Below are 20,730 nucleotides of genomic sequence, written 5' to 3'. Positions count from 1 at the left end.
CAACTCCCTACAACATCGCACAGTTCAGGCTGAATCTGATTTATCTTTAGAGAAACTACAACTCCCTACTACATTGCACAGTTCAGGCTGGATCTGATTTATGTCTAGAGAAACTACAACTCCCTACTACATCGCACAGTTCAGGCTGGGTCTGATTTATGTCTAGAGAAACTACAACTCCCTACTACATCGCACAGTTCACGCTGGATCTGATTTATGTCTAGAGAATCTACAACTCCCTACTACATCACACAGTTCAGGCTGGGTCTGACTTATGTCTAGAGAAACTACAACTCGCTACTACATCACACAGTTCAGGCTGGATCTGATTTAAGCCTAGAGAAACTACAACTCCCTACTACATCGCACAGTTCAGGCTGGATCTGATTTATATCTAGAGAAACTACAACTCCCTATTACATCGCACAGTTCAGGCTGGATCTGATTCATCTCTTGAGAAACTACAACTCCCTACTACATTGCACAGTTCAGGCTGGATCTGATTTATATCTAGAGAAACTACAACTCCCTATTACATCGCACAGTTCAGGCTGGATCTGATTCATCTCTTGAGAAACTACAACTCCCTACTACATCGCACAGTTCAGGCTGGATCTGATTTATATCTAGAGAAACTACAACTCCCTACTACATCACAGTTCAGGCTGGATCTGATTTATCTCTTGAGAAACTACAACTCCCTACTACATCGCACAGTTCAGGCTGGATCTGATTCATCTCTTGAGAAGGTAGGTGCTCAATAATCACACAGAAGAAAAATGAATGAAATTAAATTCAAATATTTGAATCAATGTAAGTCAATTAGTTGTTTAAAACGCGAAAAATAATAATTTTGGTTAATCGCTCAGCACTACTCTTATTATGTGTGAAATTAGTTTCGGTATAGTTTTCGTAATAGTGTTAGAGTAAATAAAACAGTCCCATATTCAGAAGAGCAGGATGAGGTGAGCTTGATAAAGACTCAACCCGCTCCTGTACAAGGGACCGAAGACAGCCTTTTAACAAAGTGGCTTTTTAACATGTTTTTCATGTCTTAAAAATGTTTTACCTTTGTTAGATCATTAGTACACATTTTAAATGGCTTTTACAGATTTGATGTTTTTACAAGGAAAGTACTTTTATTCATGGTTGTTTTCATTGGTTTTAACAACATGTACTTTTTAACAAATTTAAATGTAACTTTCAAATGCTGTGTTTTATGCCTCAGTGCGTTTTTATGTGTATCAATGATGTAAAAAATGTATGAGCTGTTTTTAAAGGAATTGTGTCAATAAAACTTTTCCAAAAGAAAATAAAAAAACAGCATCTTTTTCAAAAGTAAAAAGTTTAAGAGAATGACATCATCCCGCAAACCGCACTGTAAAATGATTGAATACAAACTCACCTTTACACTGTTGTTTTAAATGAAATCAACCTCTTCACCCGCCTTATCATTCATTAGGGCCTCATTTACATGTTATTGTGAAGTAACGTGCACAATTAATCGCCCATTCATCCATTTGTCATTCAGTGAGAAGAGACACATTATAGCCTGGCTGGGTACCAACGTCCTACACAGTGTTGCCAACTTAGCAACTTAGTCGCTATATTTAGCGACAAATCTAGCGACTTTTTCTGGTGTTATTGGAGACTTTTGTTGACTCTGACGTGAAAGCACGTATCCTTCTTACTCTTCTCAACGAGCAGCGGGTGCTGGCGTGGGCCCCATCCTCGTGCCAGAGCACTCACAGGCGGCCCAGGCCTCGCGCTGCAGTCCCTCCCAGCTGCAGTCAGAGCAGGAGATGTTCACCCCTCCGCGTCCAGACTGCAAATGAATTGAACATGCGGGAAGCCGCGTTGGCTGATCCCGCCCTGGCTTACATTCAGGGCGAGATGTAAATGTAAAAAACTAAAAACAAAACAAACATTTTTTTTTTTTAACTCAGTAACTCCACCAGTGTCTCTTTTGGGTCACTTTTGCCGGTCGCAAGCCCGGATAAAGGAGGAAGGTTGGAATTGTGACATTTAAAAAAAACTTGAATCGACAGAAGAAAGTTCATATTTAGGGTGTTTTTTACTCACTTTTTTGTCTCTCCCACAACGTTATTCTTCTCTCCTACAGCATCCATCACAATTACATGCACATGGCCAATTATGCAAATTGGGCGATGACGTCATTTAGCGACTTTTAGGACAATCAATAGCTACTTTCCTTACTGAGGAGTTGGCAACAGCGCATTGTCTTTGCGGGTTAAGTTGTGAATAGGTATGGAGGGGGTTAAAGGCTCTAAATACTTTACTGTTTGTGATTTCAAAATTCTGACACATAAACAATGTAAAATACAAAACATTTGGGAAAAGTCTGAGAAGGACATTGCTTTTTTGGTGGTAGGAATCGTCCCCTAGGTATTTTTGGAATGGAGGAGGAGAGTGATTAGTTGCAGTATACTTCCGACAAAACAAACCATCATAGCGAGCAGATCGGCAACCAGGCAGACAGAGTCAGAACCGTGCACTAGGCCTATCCATCAGCAATCTAAAGCTGTATGTCACAATGGAATTCTGTATTTTGCAATATCTTGCCTTGAAATGTCTCTGAACTTCAGTAAAGCAGGGCGTATCATCAATGAATAGGCTATGATATTCTACAAGCAAAAGAACGACAACACACACGCTTGCATCATTTTAAAAAAAATTAATGCATAGGTAACAAACAAACAGCGAGTAGCAGCAGTGTACAGGTGGGGGATCAATGTAAATTGTCCGGTGGCAATTTTTATGAATTGTTCAGCAGTCTTATGGCTTGGGGGTAGAAGCTGTTAAGGAGCATTTTGGTCCTAAACTTGGCGCTCTGGTACCGCTTGCTGTGCGGTAGCAGAGAAAACAGTCTAGAACTTGGGTGACTGGAGTCTCTGACAATTTTATGGGCTTTCCCCTGACACCGCCTATTATATAGGTCCTGGATGGAAGGAAGCTTGGCCCCAGTGATGTATTGGGCCGTTCACACTACCCTTTGTAGCACCTTACGATCAGATGCCGAGCAGTTGCCATACCAGGCAGTGATGCAACCGGTCAGGATGCTCTCGATGGTGCAGCTGTAGAACCTTTTGAGGATCTGGGGACCCATGCTAAATCTGTCTCCTGAAGGGGAAATGGTTTTGTCGTGCCCTCTTCACGACTGAATATGTTTGGACCACGATAGTTCGTTGGTGATGTGGACACCAAGGAACTTGAAACTCTCGACCCGCTCCACTACAGCCCTGTTGATGTTAATGGGGGCCTGTTTGGCCCACCCTCTGTAGTCCACGATCAGCTCCTTTGTCTTGCTCACATTGAGGGAGAGGTTGTTATCCTGGCACCACACTGCCAGTTCTCTGACCTCCTCCCTATAGGCCATCTCATTGTTGTCAGTGATTAGGCCTACCACTGTTGTGTCGTCAGCAAACTTAATGATGGTGGAGGAGACTTCGGACACACCCCTGAGGGTCACCAGTGTTAAGGATCAGCGTGGCAGACGTGTTGTTGCCTACCCTCACCACCTGGGAGCGGCCCGTCAGGAAGTCCAGGATCCAGTTGCAGAGGGGGGTGTTTAGTCCCAGAGTCCTTAGCTCAGTGACGAGCTTTGTGGGCACTATGGTGTTGAATGCTGAGCTGTAGTCAATGAACAGCATTCTCACATAGGTGTTCCTTTTGTCCAGGTGAGAAAAGGCGGTGTGGAGTGCGATTGAGACTGCGTCATCTGTGGATCTGTTGGGGCGGTATGCGAATTGGAGTGGGTCTGAGGTGTCCAGGAGGATGCTGTTGATGTGAGCCATGATCAGCCTTTCAAAGCACTTCATTGCTAACGTCATGAGTGCCACGGGCGGTAATCATTTAGGCAGATTACCTTCACTTCCTTGGGCACAGGGACTATGGTAGTCTGCTTGAAACATGTAGGTATTACAGACTCGGTCAGGGAGAGGTTGAAAATGTCAGTGAAGACACTTGACAGTTGGTCCGCGCATGCTTTGAGTACACGTCCTGGTAATCCGTCTGGCCCAGCGACTTTGTGAATGTTGACCTGTTTAAAGGTCTTGCTTACATCGGCTACCGAGAGCGTTATCACACAGTCATCCAGAACATCTGGTGATCTCGTGCATGCTTCAGTGTTGCTTGCCTCGGAGCGAGCATAAAAGGCATTTAGCTCGTCTGGTAGGCTCGCTTCACTGGGCAGCTTGTGTCTAGGTTTCCCTTTGTAGTCTGTAATAGTTTTCAAGCCCTGCCACATCTGACGAGCGTCAGAGCCAGTGTAGTAGGATTCAATCTTAATCCTGTATTGACGCTTTGCTTGTTTGATGGTTTATCTGAGGGCATAGCGGGATTTCTTACAAGCGTTTGGATTAGTCTCCCGTTCCTTGAAAGCGGCAGCTCGATCCTTTAGCTCAATGCAGATGTTGCCTGTAATCCATGGCTTCTGGTTGGGATATGTACGTACAGTCACCGTGGGGAGGACGTCATCGGTGCACTTATTGATGAAGCCGATGACTGAGGTGGTGTATTCCTCAATGCCATTGGATGAATCCCAGAACATATTCCAGTCTGTGTTAGCAAAACCGTCCTGTAGTGTAGCATCCGCTTCATCTGACCAATTCCTTATTGAGAGAGTCACTGGTACTTCCTGCTTTAGTTTTTGCTTGTAAGCAGGAATCAGGAGGATAGAATTATGGTCAGATTTGCCAAATGGAGGGCGAGGGAGAGCTTTGTATGCATCTCTGTGTGTGGAGTAAAGGTGGTCTAGGATATTTTTTCTCTGGTTGCACATGCTGGTAGAAATAAGGTAAAACGGATTTATGTTTGCCTGCATTAAAGTCCCCGGCCACTAGGAGCGCCACTTCTGGATGAGCATTTTCTTGTTTGCTTACGGCCTTATAGAGTTGGTTGAGAGCGGTCTTAGTTCCAGCATCGGTTTGTGGTGGTACATAGACGGCTACGAATAATACAGATGAGAACTCTCTTGGTAGATAGTGTGGTCTACAGCTTATCATAAGGTACTCTACCTCAGGCGAGCAATACCTCAAGACTTCTTTAATATTAGACATCGCGCACCAGCTGTTATTGACAAAAAGACACACACCCCCCACCCCTCGTCTTACCAGACGTAGCTTCTCTGTTCTTCCGGTGCTCTTCGTTATGTCTCGGTGAAACATAAGATGTTACGGTTTTTAATGTCCAGTTGGTAGTATAATCATAATAGTTGGTCATCAATTTTATTTTCTAACGATTGCACGTTAGCAAGAAGAAATTGAAGGCTCGCCTACGGATTCTCAGAAGGATCCAGCGTTGTTAGGGGTTTTTCATAATGTTAAGATCCCCATTTAATTTAAACATTTTAACATTCACACCCCTCATTGTGATCAATTCCAGTCAATTCAAAAAGTAAACCAAATTCCAATTGGAATTTCAGTGTACTTCCTAAATTGACTGGAATTTAAATGGAATTGATCCCAACCCTGGTTTGCACTGGGATGTGACACATGTCCCAGTTTGTCACATCCATGACTCCTAGGTGGTCCAGGTGCTTCAAGACATCCATACCAGTCTGAAAGCCTCATCCACTCTCAATGTATCCTCCTCTCCTTTCTCCTCACCATTCCTTCCACAAACCTCCTCAATAATCCATAGACTCATCAAATCAAATGTATTTATATAGCCCTTCGTACATCAGCTGATATCTCAAAGTGCCGTACAGAAACCCAGCCTAAAACCCCAAACAGCAAGCAATGCAGGTGTAGAAGCACGGTGGCTCGGAAAAACTCCCTAGAAAGGCCAAAACCTAGGAACAAACCTAGAGAGGAACCAGGCTATGTGAGGTGGCCAGTCCTCTTCTGGCTGTGCCGGGTGGAGATTATAACAGAACATGGCCAAGATGTTCAAATGTTCATAAATGACCAGCATGGTCAAATAATAATAATCACAGGCAGAACAGTTGAAACTGGAGCAGCAGCATGGCCAGGTGGACTGGGGACAGCAAGGAGTCATCATGTCAGGTAGTCCTGAGGCATGGTCCTAGGGCTCAGGTCCTCCGAGAGAGAGAAAGAAAGAGAGCAAGAGAGAATTAGAGAGAGCATACTTAAATTCACACAGGACACCGGATAAGACAGGAGAAGTACTCCAGATATAACAAACTGACCCTAGCCCCCCGACACATAAACTACTGCAGCATAAATACTGGAGGCTGAGACAGGAGGGGTCAGGAGACACTGTGGCTCCATCCGATGATACCCCCGGACAGGGCCAAACAGGAAGGATATAACCCTACCCACTTTGCCAAAGCACAGCCCCCACACCACTAGAGGACCATCTCTTCAACCACCAACTTACCATCCTGAGACAAAGCCGTAGACTCCTTATCAGACATTCTGTCAAAATGTGTCGGTCCCCTGGAAGACACATACATACCACTGCCCTCCTCACCCCTACTCTGTCCTCCTTCCCATCTCCTCCATAGTGACACGAGAGCAGACCCCCAGACCTCCTTTCCATGTGTTGGAGCCTCTGGGACAAGGGGAACAGTTATGGCTGGTCTTACATTAGCCAGTTGGCTACGCTCCAGTTCACCATACTCATCATCAGATATCTCATAACCCAGGGTCAGGGTTCACAGCTCATCTCCATGAGGGTTGCAGTCAGGATGATTTTCGTTTTAATTCGTTCAGTGCCCCCAGAGAGGACCAAACATCTTGGTTGTGTTCATTTACCACAAAAATAGAAGAAAGTGGACTGAAACAGAGACTGGACATGTCCAAGAAACACACATTTTACTCAGTTTCAAAACATTTTGTTGTGATGTGCCCTTCAGAGGTAACCCTGCTTTCCCAGGTATAAACCAGTCATTGATTTAAATGGCCACAACTAAAAACAACATAACCTGACTGCATTCCTCAAAACCTAAGAGACGTGTACCTCTCTTGCTCTAAATCCAACCGTGTTGCCACTGGTTAACAGATGTCCTACCTTACCAGTTACCTAACATAGTCCCTCTCTCTAGAATAACCCTGCCAGGCTTGCTCTCTACGGAATAACCCTGCCAGGCTTGCCCTCTCTAGAATAACCCTGCCAGGCTTGCCCTCTCTAGAATAACCCTGCCAGGCTTGCCAACTCTAGAATAACCCTGCCAGGCTTGCCCTCTATGGAATAACCCTGCCAGGCTTGCCCTCTCTAGAATAACCCTGCCAGGCTTGCCCTCTCTAGAATAACCCTGCCAGGCTTGCCCTCTCTAGAATAACCCTGCCAGGCTTGCCCTCTCTAGAATAACCCTGCCAGGCTTGCCCACTCGGAATAACCCTGCCAGGCTTGCCCTCTCTAGAATAACCCTGCCAGGCTTGCCCTCTCTAGAATAACCCTGCCAGGCTTGCCCTCTCTAGAATAACCCTGCCAGGCTTGCCCTCTCTAGAATAACCCTGCCAGGCTTGCCCTCTATGGAATAACCCTGCCAGGCTTGCCCTCTATGGAATAACCCTGCCAGGCTTGCCCTCTCTATGGAATAACCCTGCCAGGCTTGCCCAGCCATGGAATAACCCTGCCAGGCTTGCCCTCTCTAGAATAACCCTGCCAAACTTGCCTCTCTACAGAATAACCCTGCCAGGCTTGCCCTCTCTAGAATAACCCTGCCAGGCTTGCCCTCTATGGAATAACCCTGCCAGGCTTGCCCAGCCATGGAATAACCCTGCCAGGCTTGCCCAGCCATGGAATAGGGGCAGCAGCGTAGCTTAGTGGTTAGAGCGAGGGCAAGCCTGACTAGTAACCGAAAGGTTGCAAGATCGAATCCCCGAGCTGACAAGGTACAAATCTGTCGTTCTGCCCCTGAACAAGGCAGTTAAACCCACTGTTCCTAGGCCATCATTGAAAATAAGAATTTGTTCTTAACTGACTTGCCTAGTTAAATAAAGGTAAAAAATAGCACTCTGTGAGGAAAGCAGAATACAGACCGGCGAGCTGCTTTCCTCTTCAAGATGGCGCTCTGTGAGGAAGGCAGAATACAGACCGGCGAGCTGCTTTCCTCTTCAAGATGGCGCTCTGTGAGGAAGGCAGAATACAGACCGGCGAGCTGCTTTCCTCTTCAAGATGGCGCTCTGTGAGGAAGGCAGAATACAGACCGGCGAGCTGCTTTCCTCTTCAAGATGGCGCTCTGTGAGGAAGGCAGAATACAGACCGGCGAGCTGCTTTCCTCTGATGAACTTTGTACGCTGCTCTTTCATTTTACAATTTGAACTTGAATTGAACTGTAACAACGATATTACTGTTTAATGGCATTTTTTGTTTTTAATTATGCATTTACAGAGCCTTCGTAAAGTATTAAGACCCCTTGACTTTTTCCACATTTTGTTGCGTTACAGCCTTATTCTAAAATTGATCCCAAAAAAATGTCCCTCATCAATCTACACACCATGCCCCATAATGAGAAGCAAAAACATTCTTAGCAAATTTAGCAAAAAAAGTTAACAGAAATACCTTATTTACATAAGTATTCAGAAATTGAGCTCAGGCGCATCCTGTTTCCATGGATCATCCATGAAACGTTTCTACAACTTGATTGGAGTCCACCTGTGGTAAATTCAACTGATTGGACGTGATTTGGAAAGGCACACACCTGTCTATATAAGGTCTCACAGTTCAAAGTGCATGTCAGAGCAAGAACCAAGCCATGAAGTCAAAGGAATTGTCCGTAGAGCTCCGAGACAGGAAAGTGTCGAGGCGCAGATTTGGGGAAGGGTACCAAAAAATGTCTGCAGCATTGAAGGTCCCCAAGAACACAGTGGCCTCCATCACTCTTGAATGGAAGAAGATTGGAACCCTAGAGCTGGCCACCCGGCCAAACTGAGCAATCGGGGGAGAAGGGCCTTGGTCAGGGAGGTGACCAAGTACCCGATGGTCACGCTGACAGAGCTCTAGAGTTCCTCTGTGGAGATGGGAGAACCTTCCAGAAGGACAACGATCTCTGCAGCACTCCACCAATCAGGCCTTTATGGTAGAGTGACCAGACGGAAGCCACTCCTCAGTAAAAGGCACGTGACAGCCCGCTTGCAGTTTGCCAAAAGGAAGAATGTTGGTGGCAGCATGATGCTGTGGGGATGTGTTTCAGCGGCAGGGACTGGGAGACTAGTCGGGAGCAAGGCAAAGATGAAGAGAGCAAAGTACAGAGAGATCCTTGATGAAAACTTGCTCAAGAGCGCTCAGGACCTCAGACTAGAGTGAAGATTCACCTTCCAACAGGACAACGACCCTAAGCACACAGCCAAGACAATGCAGGAGTGGCTTCGGGACAAGTCTCTGAATGTCATTAAGTGGCCCAGCCAAAGCCCGGACTTGAACCCTATCGAACATCTCTGGAGAGACCTGAAAATAGCTGTGCAGCAACACTCCCCATCCAACCTGACAGAGCTTGAGAGGAGGATCCGCAGAGAAGAATGGGAGAAACTCCCCAAACACAGGTGTGCCAAGCTCGTAGCGTCATACCCAAGAAGACTCGAGGATGGAATCGCTGCCAAAGGTGCATAAATAAAATGGAAATATATAACATTTACATAAGTATTCAGACCTTTTACTCAGTAAATTTACAAAATAATCAGCAAGCATTTCTAAAAACCTGTTTTTGATTTGTCATTATGAGATATTGTGTGTTGATGAGGGGGAAAAATGTATTTAATCCATTATAGAATAAGGCTCTAGAACATAACAAAATGTATTTAATCCATTATAGAATAAGGCTCTAGAACATAACAAAATGTATTTAATCCATTATAGAATAAGGCTCTAGAACATAACAAAATGTATTTAATCCATTATAGAATAAGGCTCTAGAACATAACAAAATGTATTTAATCCATTATAGAATAAGGCTCTAGAACATAACAAAATGTATTTAATCCATTATAGAATAAGGCTCTAGAACATAACAAAATGTATTTAATCCATTATAGAATAAGGCTCTAGAACATAACAGAATGTATTTAATCCATTATAGAATAAGGCTCTAGAACATAACAGAATGTATTTCATCCATTATAGAATAAGGCTCTAGAACATAACAGAATGTATTTAATCCATTATAGAATAAGGCTCTAGAACATAACAGAATGTATTTAATCCATTATAGAATAAGGCTCTAGAACATAACAACATGTGGAAAAAGTCAAGGGATCTGAATACTTTCTGAAGGCACTGTAGTTTTTGGTTTTCATTGATCTTTCAGATGCTGAGATGAAACCACCAAGCGGAGGTCCAAAGGAAAGCGATGAGCTTGACTACCTTTCAGGAGAGGCCAAATAGTCAAGCCAACACATCCAGACCAACCTAAACACACAGCTAACATCCTAGCCTTCGGGGATTTGACAGAAATCATAATAATAATTGTTCTATTGTTTTATGTGTTGAAATTGTTAAAAAAAAAAAAAAAGTATAATCATTAAAAAAATAAAACTAACTTACCGGCCCAGAACACACTGCAATACATACGGACCCAGAGTTGTCTGTGTGTCATACACTGGCCGACATTTGGGCTTTCATCTACTGTAAGTCAATTCTGGAAGAGCAAAGCAAATGTGTAGTAGCAAACAGTATAGGAGTATTTTCCATTAAATTAAAAATACTGAAGCATACATTTGGGAATCAGTGAAACTACACTCATCGTCAAGCTTTAATTACTTGAATCAACTGTGTAGTTCTAGGACAACAAAAAAAACCCCAAATGGTTTGGTAAACCCTGCCCTAGGCCACAACACATCACTAGTTCTCAACACCAAATCATTGTTCGCAATTTGTATAAAATCCTTTTTTTAGTATTCACAATGTATCTTTTAGATAATTTTTTAAAAAATGCATGATTTGTATTTGTACAACGTATGTCAAGGTTTTCATGAAATATGCCAGTTACAAATAGCCTAAGAGTTCTAATTTTTTTTAACTATAATTTATGAATAGAAAGTCTACTGTATTTAAAAAATATATATTTTATTCCACCTTTATTTAACCAGGTAGGCTAGTTGAGAACACCTTTATGTAACCAGGTAGGCAAGTTGAGAACAAGTTCTCATTTACAATTGCGACCTGGCCAAGATAAAGCAAAGCAGTTCGACACATACAACAACACAGAGTTACACATGGAGTAAAACAAACATACAGTCAATAATACAGTATAAACAAGTCCATATACGATGTGAGCAAATGAGGTGAGAAGGGAGGTAAAGGCAAAAAAAATGGTGGCGAAGTAAATACAATATAGCAAGTAAAACACTGGAGTGGTAGATTTGCAGTGGAAGAATGTGCAAAGTAGAGATAGAAATAATGGGGTGCAAAGGAGCAAAATAAATAAATAAATACAGTAGGGGGAGAGGTAGTTGTTTGGGCTAAATTATAGATGGGCTATGTACTATGTACAGGTGCAGTAATCTGTGAGCTGCTCTGGCAGCTGGTGCTTAAAGCTAGTGAGGGAGATAAGTGTTTCCAGTTTCAGAGATAGTTCATTCCAGTCATTGGCAGCAGAGAACTGGAATGAGAGGTGGCCAAAGAAAGAATTGGTTTTGGGGGTGACCAGTGAGATATACCTGCTGGAGCACGTGCTACAGGTGGGTGCAGCTATGGTGAACAACGAGCTGAGATAAGGGGGGACATTACCTAGCAGGGTCTTGTAGATGACCTGGAACCAGGGGGTTTGGCGACGAGTATGAAGCGAGGGCCAGCCAACAAGAGCGTACAGGTCGCAGTGGTGGGTAGTATATGGGGCTTTGGTGACAAAACGGATGGCACTGTGATAGACTGCATCCAATTTATTGAGTAGGGTATTGGAGGCTATTTTGTAAATGACATCGCCGAAGTCGAGGATCGGTAGGATGGTCAGTTTTACGAGGGTATGTTTGGCAGCATGAGTGAAGGATGCTTTGTTGCGAAATAGGAAGCCAATTCTAGATTTAACTTTGGATTGAAGATGTTTGATGTGAGGTCTGGAAGGAGAGTTTACAGTCTAACCAGACACCCAGGTATTTGTAGTTGTCCACATATTCTAAGTCAGAACCGTCCAGAGTAGTGATGCTGGACAGGTGGGAAGGTGCAGGCATCGATTGGTTGAAAAGCATGCATTTAGTTTTACTTGTATTTATGAGCAGTTGGAGGCCACGGAAGGAGAGTTGTATGGCATTGAAGCTCATCTGGAGGGTTGTTAACACAGTGTCCAAAGAAGGATCAGATGTATACAGAATGGTGTCGTCTGCGTAGAGGTGGATCAGAGACTCATCAGCAGCAAGAGCGACATCATTGATGTATACAGAGAAAAGAGTCGGCCCAAGATTGAACCCTGTGGCACCCCCATAAAGACTGCCAGAGGCCCGGACAACAGGCCCTCTGATTTGACACACTGAACTCTATCAGAGAAGTAGTCGGTGAACCAGGCGAGGCAATCATTTGAGAAAACAAGGCTATTGAGTCTTCGATGAGGATGTGGTGATTGACAGAGTCGAAAGCCTTGGCCAGATCAATGAATACGGCTGCACAGTATTGTTTCTTATCGATGGCGGTTAAGATATCGTTTAGGACCTTGAGCGTGGCTGAGGTGCACCCATGACCAGCTCTGAAACCAGATTGCATAGCGAGAAGGTGCGGTGGGTTTCGAAATGGTCGGTAATCTGTTTGTTGACTTGGCTTTCGAAGACCTTAGAAAGGCAGGGTAGGATAGATTTACGTCTGTAACAGTTTGGGTCTAGAGTATCCCCCCCTTTGAAGAGGGGGATGACCGCAGCTGCTTTCCAATCTTTGGGAATATCAGATGACACAAAAGAGAGGTTGAACAGGCTAGTAATAGGGGTTGCAACAATTTCGGCAGATCATTTTTAGAAAGAAAGGGTCCAGATTGTCTAGCCCGGTTGATTTGTAGGGGTCCAGATTTTGCAGCTCTTTCAGAACATCAGCTGACTGGATTTGGGAGAAGGAGAAATGGTGAAGGCTTGTGCGAGTTGCTGTGGGGGGTGCAGTGCTATTGACCGGGGTAGGGGTAGCCAGGTGGAAAGCATGGCCAGCCGTAGGAAAATGCTTATTGAAATTGTCAATTATAGAGGATTTATCGGTGGTGACAGAGTTTCCTATCCTCAGTGCAGCTGGGAGGAGGTGTTCTTATTCTCCATGGACTTTACAGTGTCCCAGAACTTTTTTGTGTTTGTGTTGCAGGAAGCAAATTTCTGCTTGAAAAAGCTAGCCTTGGCTTTTCTAACTGCCTGTGTATATTGGTTTCTAACTTCCCTGAAAAGTTGCATATCACGGGGGCTGTTCGATGCTAATGGAGAACGCCATAGGATGTTTTTGTGTTGGTTAATGGCAGTCAGGTCTGGAGAGAACCAAGGGCTATATCTGTTCCTGGTTCTAAATTTCTTGAATGGGGCATGCTTATTTAAGATGGCGAGGAAGGCATGTAAAAAAAATAACCAGACATCCTCTACTGACGGGATGAGGTCAATATCCTTCCAGGATACCCCGGCCAGGTCGATTAGAAAGGCCTGCTCGCTGAAGTGTTTCAGGGAGCGTTTTACAGTGATGAGTGGAGGTTGTTTGACCGCTGACCCATTACGGATGCAGGCAAGGAGGCAGTGATCGCTGAGATCTTGGTTGAAAACAACAGAGGTGTATTTAGAGGGCAAGTTGGTTAGGATGATATCTATGAGGGTGCCCGTGTTTAAGGCTTTGGGGTGGTACCTGGTAGGTTCATTGATCATTTGTGTGAGATTGAGGGCATCAAGCTTAGATTGTAGGATGGCTGGGGTGTTAAGCATGTTCCAGTTTAGGTCGCCTAGCAGCACGAGCTCTGAAGATAGATGGGGGCCAATCAGTTCACATATGGTGTCCAGAGCACAGCTGGGGGCAGAGGGTGGTCTATAGCAGGCGGCAACGGTGAGAGATTTGTTTTTAGAGAGGTGGATTTTTAAAAGTAGAAGTTCAAATTGTTTGGGTACAGACCTGGATAGTAGGACAGAACTCTGCAGGCTATCTTTGCAGTAGATTGCAACTCACTGCTCGAATGAACAAAGTAGAGTTATTTAGCTATTAATGTGAATTATTTGTCTGATGTCATGATTTTGTTATCAAGAGTAATTCAATTGTTATACTTTGTTTTGAAACATGGCCCACAATGTACTTGATCATGTTTGGGGAACAGGCCTTCAACTGTCCCAGGGTCCTCGGGCACTCGGGTGCATTTATTTTTACTATCAAACTTGGGCAGTAGTTACCTAATGATATAAGTCTGAGTGACACTTGGCTCATGCAATGTAGTGTCCTGTCAACCTTTGCCACCTGTTGTCGTGGGAGCCAGCTGTATTAATATTTTCCCTTCAATTTGCTGCATTGGTGTCAGCAGTGGGATGATGGCTGTGTCACAGTTGCATTGTATTTTTTTTTTTCACACAATATGGCTACATAGCCTATTCTACAGTAGCATGCAGTTTGCCAGAATGACAATCGTTTCTCCAGGTTCAGTGGTCTTATCAAACTTGTCTTTGAATGAGCAATATATATATATGATTTTTAAATGTAGATGTTGACCACCAACCATTCTTTAGCAGGTAATCAGTGAGAATTTGTGACAGTGGCCACACCGTGCTCGACATCTCTCCACTGTCGGTTTATGGAAAGTGGTGTTTGAGGCGGATGAGAAAATGGCGGCTTCCTGGGCGGCATGAGAACATGTAGCTTTTTCTCATTTTTATTTAGAATTATCCCGGGTTCAAATGATTAAATTGAGTCCCGCTCTCGAGACTTTTTTTTTATTAAAGTTACAACTTAAGAGTAAGTATAATGTGCTAACGATAACGCGACTAACTTTTTTTTCGCGTTTTATTGTGACGGCTAACGTTATCTCCGCCATTTTTCTTGAGGGAAGCTAGCTAGCTTGCTAGCAAGGCTAATACAAAAAAATAACTTACTGCTATGAATGCATCAATGAAAGAGACGGTTAATAAAGAAGTAAAACTTAATTTCGTTAAATGATTCTATCATGTTAGGATTTATTAAGGTTGTTCATTTTATAACCAACTTCTGTTTTTAATTGGTCAAGAAGGATATTAGCAAGCTAACGTTAGCTGTAGCCTCCAAGCTGAACGCTAACATTTTAGCAAGCTAAGAAATTAGCTGTTAGCCTATTTGCTATTTAGCTTAGCCATTTAGCTATCTGGTTTGTATTGGAATGTCTTGTATAATCTGTCAGTAACGTTATTTTAATGTTAATTTGCAGCATCCGCTAACGTTAGCTAGCTCACTAGCAAAGATGCTTCACCAAGCTACTAGTGTAGCTTTTTCACTGCTGTAGCTTTTTAATTATGTCAAAATGGCGACACCCAGAACAGAAAGGCATGACTTTTTTTTTTGGTCTGGAAAGCTAGCTTGTTACCATCACAGTGCAACAAAACTAAACGCCAATAAACATTGGCTGTACAATTACAATTACTTATGACACTTGAAGGTTTACAGATTGAAACAAGTTGAGAAATAATTTCTGCTCATGAAGAAGCATGAACATTCAACTGCAATAGTATTTCTCCCGTGATAATAATGTTCAATCATAATGTGTCTTGCACATTATAATCGGTATTGGGTACATGTATTACTCTAAAGGTATCTGAAACGATTAAACTAGCAAACCAGGTTCAGGAGCCAGCTGAATTAATATTTGTATTATTAGTCAGGCTGTTTTCTGGATGGTTTGTTTAGTTTTGTTAGTAGCTACAAGATGGCGGCACCCATCGAATCGCACCGCTTTGCTTCCTTGGAAATATAACTCTACAACACAGAAAATTAAAGCGTCAATTTTTGAAGAGATTAGTACAACAACAACAAAAAATAATATTAATTGTGTGTCAAGAGTTCCACAATTTTGATGGCTGTACATTTTCATGTTGTTTCCGGATCTACGTTTCATAGTTTTCTTCTCGGCGTCTTGTTTGCTAAAATGGCGGCTCCCATAGATGGTTTTTTTTGTGCTTCTTCTTGGCTAAATAAACTTGCGAGCTAGCAACCACAACCTGGACATATTTATATCTCTATACAATTATATACAAGTGGTCTTGAACTGGGAACAACGTATACAAAATCTCGATACTATATTTTGTGTTTGAGTACAGTATTTTAGTAGGACGCGAGGTTTTTTAAAATCCTTTAACGTTTAAACGTTACCGTAGCCAGCTACTGTTAGCTTGTTGTCAGTTACCGTAGCTGGCTAGTCCTAACGGATGCTAGCTAACTCGTTAGCTTAGCATTATTATACATTTAGACATTTTAGCTATATTGGAAAGCTTTTCAAGTTGGATTTTTTTTTCTAACTTCCTTCTCAAAGAGAAACTGAATCTACCGGCACCATGACATCAGGGACCTCTGGCTCAGTTCTGCAGCCACGGTGGAAGCGGGTGTTGGGTTGGTCCGGCCCTGTCCCTCGGCCCCGACACGGACATCGTGCAGTTGCAATTAAAGAATTGATGGTCGTTTTCGGGGGTGGCAATGAAGGAATTGTGGATGAACTGCATGTGTATAACACAGGTAAGATGATGCTTTGTGTATACATTCGGCATTGTTCATAAATGATTTGCTATGCTACCTAGCTAACATTTTTTTTTAGCAATTGGATACGAACTTGCCCATCGGCTAATTTGTGCTAGTTAGCGCTACAGCCCATGAAATGGCTACCTAGCACAAATATTTTCAACAAGTAGTTATCGCTTTTATCCTCTTAGGCAATGGTCGTCAACATAGTCAATTACCAATGACCCTCTGTGGTTGTGACAGTGAGTAAGTAGGTGGTTTAAAGTGTTTGACTCCTGTTTTGCTCATATATTGTTGCAAGGCAATCATGCGCCAGTGTTCACGTGCCGTGAAATTTAATGGGACCAGAAGCTAGCTCGCTAGTTATATGGCTAATGGTACCCAGTTGAGCTGCGAAGCCTTTGGCAAAACCGAAGTCGCCCAGTGGAGATTGGAGGGAAACTGCAAAGAGAAATGGCGGGTTAAATTAAAACAAACACGTCATATCATCAACAAAACCTCTGTAACTGCACAATACATATAAAATATAAACTGACGATTTAATCTTATGTTCTGCATTTTTAATAAGCATGCATTTGTGAAAATCCACAGTAATGGGCATTTCAACGGGTGTGCACTACAACAAAAAATGTAAACAACGCATCCCTTTCACTGGCATCAATTGATTTATATGGTCTGCCAGTGGTGCAGCATCAGGAATTACTTTACATATTGGCATATTTGATAGAATTCCAGTCATTTCAATTAATGAAATAGACTTGGACTGAAATAGGTGCTGTGCTGGTACTATTTATATTTAGGTGCAATAACTCTGCAATGCTTTTGAGCTAATATTCTATAAGGTACAGTACTCAATAAGTAGAATGGTGTTGTCACGATACCAACATTTTTACTAATAAGATACTGGACCAAGTATCAGGTTACCACAGTGAAAATTCAGTGGCCCAGCGTCCTGTTCGACCCGTCCCCGATTCCTGTTTTCTAAACATTATGCGCATGCGCTACACGACCTGTCACTGATATTCACACTTGCTCATCCAGTATTGGAAAGGCCTACCAGTGATTTGGATGGAGGAATAGGAGGAATGAATATACATGCATAATGATGCAGAGAAGCAGGTGGCTGTAGGGGATGCACTATTTACAGCTGTTTACAGCTGTCACACGTGACATGAGCATGAAAGTGAAGTTGACATTATTGGACCAGCACATACAAGAGACCAGCGACCGTTGCTTAGATTCAACAGAATTGATCAAAACAGCTGACTTTAATAAACATTTTATAACAGGAGCCAGCGGGTTCTTTAGATCAGTAGGACTGAACTGTATTCGGTATTCTGAAATGTTGGTATCATGACATTTTTGGTACTGTGGTACCGGTATTTTATTTCAAATTTATTTTATTTATTTATATAGCCCTTCGTACATCAGCTGATATCTCAAAGTGCTGTACAGAAACCCAGCCTAAAACCCCAAACAGCAAGCAATGCAGGTGAAGAAGCACGGTGGCTAGGAAAAACTCCCTAGAAAGGCCAAAACCTAGGAAGAAACCTAGAGAGGAACCAGGCTATATGGGGTGGCCAGTCCTCTTCTGGCTGTGCCGGGTGGAGATTATAACAAAACATGGTCAAGATGTTCAAATGTTCATAAATGACCAGCATGGTCGAATAATAATAAGGCAGAATAGTTGAAACTGGAGCAGCAGCACAGTCAGGTGGACTGGGGACAGCAAGGAGTCATCATGTCAGGTATTCCTGGGGCATGGTCCTAGGGCTCAGGTCCTCCGAGAGAGAGAAAGAAAGAGAGAATTTGAGAGAGCATATGTGGGATGGCCAGTCCTCTTCTGGCCAGTCCTCTTCAGCCAGGTGGACTGGGGACAGCAAGGAGTCATCATGTCAGGTAGTCCTGGGGCATGGTCCTAGGGCTCAGGTCCTCCGAGAGAGAGAAAGAGAGAAGGAGAGAATTAGAGAACGCACACTTAGATTCACACAGGACACCGAATAGGACAGGAGAAGTACTCCAGATATAACAAACTGACCCTAGCCCCCCGACACATAAACTACTGCAGCATAAATACTGGAGGCTGAGACAGGAGGGGTCAGGAGACACTGTGGCCCACTCCGAGGACACCCTGTATTTATTTTTATAATTTGTACCTTTTATTTAACTAGGCAAGTCAGTTAAGAACACATTCTTATTTTCAATGACGGCCTAGGAACAGTGGGTTAACTGCCTGTTCAGGGGCAGAACGACAGATTTGTACCATGTCAGCTTGGGTGTTTGAACTGGCAACCTTCCGTTTGACTAGTCCAACGCTCTAACCACTAGGCTGCCCTGCCGCCCGATACCGTGCAACACTAAGTAGATTTCATTCGCCGGCCTACCCAAGTCAAGCACTGGTTATTACTACAGTAACTTCAGTTACAGGGTTTTATAATCCATAAATTCAATGTGTTTCAGCCACCAATCAGTGGTTCATTCCTGCTGTCCGTGGCGACATCCCGCCTGGCTGTGCTGCGTATGGGTTCGTGTGCGATGGCACCAGGCTGCTGGTGTTTGGAGGGATGGTGGAGTATGGCAAATACAGCAACGATCTGTATGAACTGCAGGTACGTGTTCAGCCCACAGAATTAAGCTCTGATAGTTATTTAGTGGGATTTGGGGTGTAAACTAAACTAAACACTAAATAGTTTGCATAAATTCCTGTATACTAATTTCCATCCTAAATTTTAAACCATAACTAACACGCATTCCTTGTCATTTCTATGTTTTGCGTAAGATGTGCTTGAATGGGTATAGCCTAATTAGAGATCTTAGCTCTGTAGGCACAACTGAGCTTGTTAGTGAGTCACTGCATTCATGTCGTCGTTGACTGTTGATCTCTCCTCAGGCCAGTCGCTGGGAGTGGAAGCGTCTGAAGCCCAAGTCTCCTAAGAACGGCCCTCCTCCCTGTCCCCGCCTGGGACACAGCTTCTCCCTGGTAGGGAACAAATGCTTCCTGTTCGGAGGACTGGCTAACGACAGTGAGGACCCCAAGAACAACATCCCCAGGTATACATCATTAATATATATTATCCACCAGGAACCACACCCCCCCCCCCCCCAAGTATGGGTGTACTGTGTAGCCCACAGTGCATTTGGAGAGTGTTCAGGCCCCTCAATTTTTTCCACAGTTAGTTACTGAACAGCCTTTTTCTAAAATGTATTAAATTGTTTTGCCCCCTCTCTTCAATCTACCCACAATACTCCAAAATGACAAAGTAAAAACAGGGTTTTTAGTTTGAGTATTCACACCCTTTACTCGGTACTTTGTTGAAGCACCTTCGGTAGCGATTACAGCCTCGGGCCTTCTTGGGTATGACACTACAAGCTTGGCACACCTGTATTTGTGTTGTTTCTCCCATTCAAGGACATTGAGACTTTTCCTGAAGCCACTCCTGCATTGTCTTGGCTGTGTGCTTAGGGTCATTGTCCTGTTGGAAGGTGAACCTTTGCCCCAGTCTGAGGTCCTGAGTGCTCTGGAGCAGGTTTTCATCAAGGATCTCTCTGTACTTTGCTCCGTTCAATATTTGCCTTGATCCTTGACTAGTCTCCCAGTCCCTGCCTCTGAAAAACATCCCCACAGCATGATGATGCTGCCACCACAACCATGCTTCACCGTAGGGATGGTGCCAGGTTTCCTCCAGACGTCTTGCTTGGCATTCAGGCCAAAGAGTTCAGTCTTGGTTTCATCAGATCAGAGAATCTTGTTAATCATGGTCTGAGAGTCCTTTAGGTTCCCTTTGGCAAACTGAGTGGTGGCTTCCGTCTGTTAACTGTACCATAAAGGCCTGCTTGGTTGAGTGCTGCAGAGATGGTTGTCTTTCTGGAAGGTTCTCCCATCTCCACAGAGGAACTCTAGAGCTCTGTCACAGTGACCATTGGGTTCTTGGTCACCTCCCTTTTCCACTGATTGCTCAGTTTGGCCAGCTCTTGGAAGAATCTTGGTGGTTCCAAACTTTTTCCATTTAAGATTGGTAGAGGTCGCTGTGTTCTTGGGGACCTTCAATGCTGCAGAAATGTTTTGGTATCCTTCCCCAGATCTACGGACAATTCCTTCAACCTCATGACTTGGTTTTTCTCTGACATGCACTGTTAACCGTGGGGCCTTTATATAGACAGGTGTGAGCCTTTCCAAGT

General features: G+C 43.6%; 1 protein-coding gene and 1 long non-coding RNA gene across 7 annotated transcripts in view; one reads left to right on the top strand and one right to left on the bottom strand.

The window, feature by feature from the left end:
* Positions 1 to 20,730, bottom strand: part of LOC149981353 (uncharacterized) — a 437,375-nt gene that overhangs the window by 338,056 nt on the left and 78,589 nt on the right. The window lies entirely within an intron of this gene.
* The window catches only part of hcfc1b (host cell factor C1b), a 77,636-nt gene continuing 71,278 nt past the window's right edge, over positions 14,373 to 20,730 (top strand). For 2 of the 6 annotated variants that reach the window (XM_036989073.2, XM_036989069.2), the window contains exons 1-4: positions 14,373 to 14,805; positions 16,349 to 16,548; positions 19,012 to 19,160; positions 19,442 to 19,602. In XM_036989073.2, the coding sequence (XP_036844968.2) occupies positions 16,371 to 16,548; positions 19,012 to 19,160; positions 19,442 to 19,602 (488 nt within the window). In that variant the 5' untranslated portion in view covers positions 14,373 to 14,805; positions 16,349 to 16,370. Of the gene's footprint in view, positions 14,806 to 15,364; positions 16,549 to 19,011; positions 19,161 to 19,441; positions 19,603 to 20,730 lie in introns of those variants that run through there. The other 4 variants (XM_090185544.1, XM_036989070.2, XM_090185545.1 and 1 more) reach the window with 3 other exon arrangements.

Source organism: Oncorhynchus mykiss, chromosome 9 (genome assembly GCF_057628025.1).
Source record: "Oncorhynchus mykiss isolate SJ-2025 chromosome 9, ASM5762802v1, whole genome shotgun sequence".
NCBI lineage: Eukaryota > Metazoa > Chordata > Actinopteri > Salmoniformes > Salmonidae > Oncorhynchus > Oncorhynchus mykiss.
This window is presented reverse-complemented; position numbering and strand designations above follow the sequence as displayed.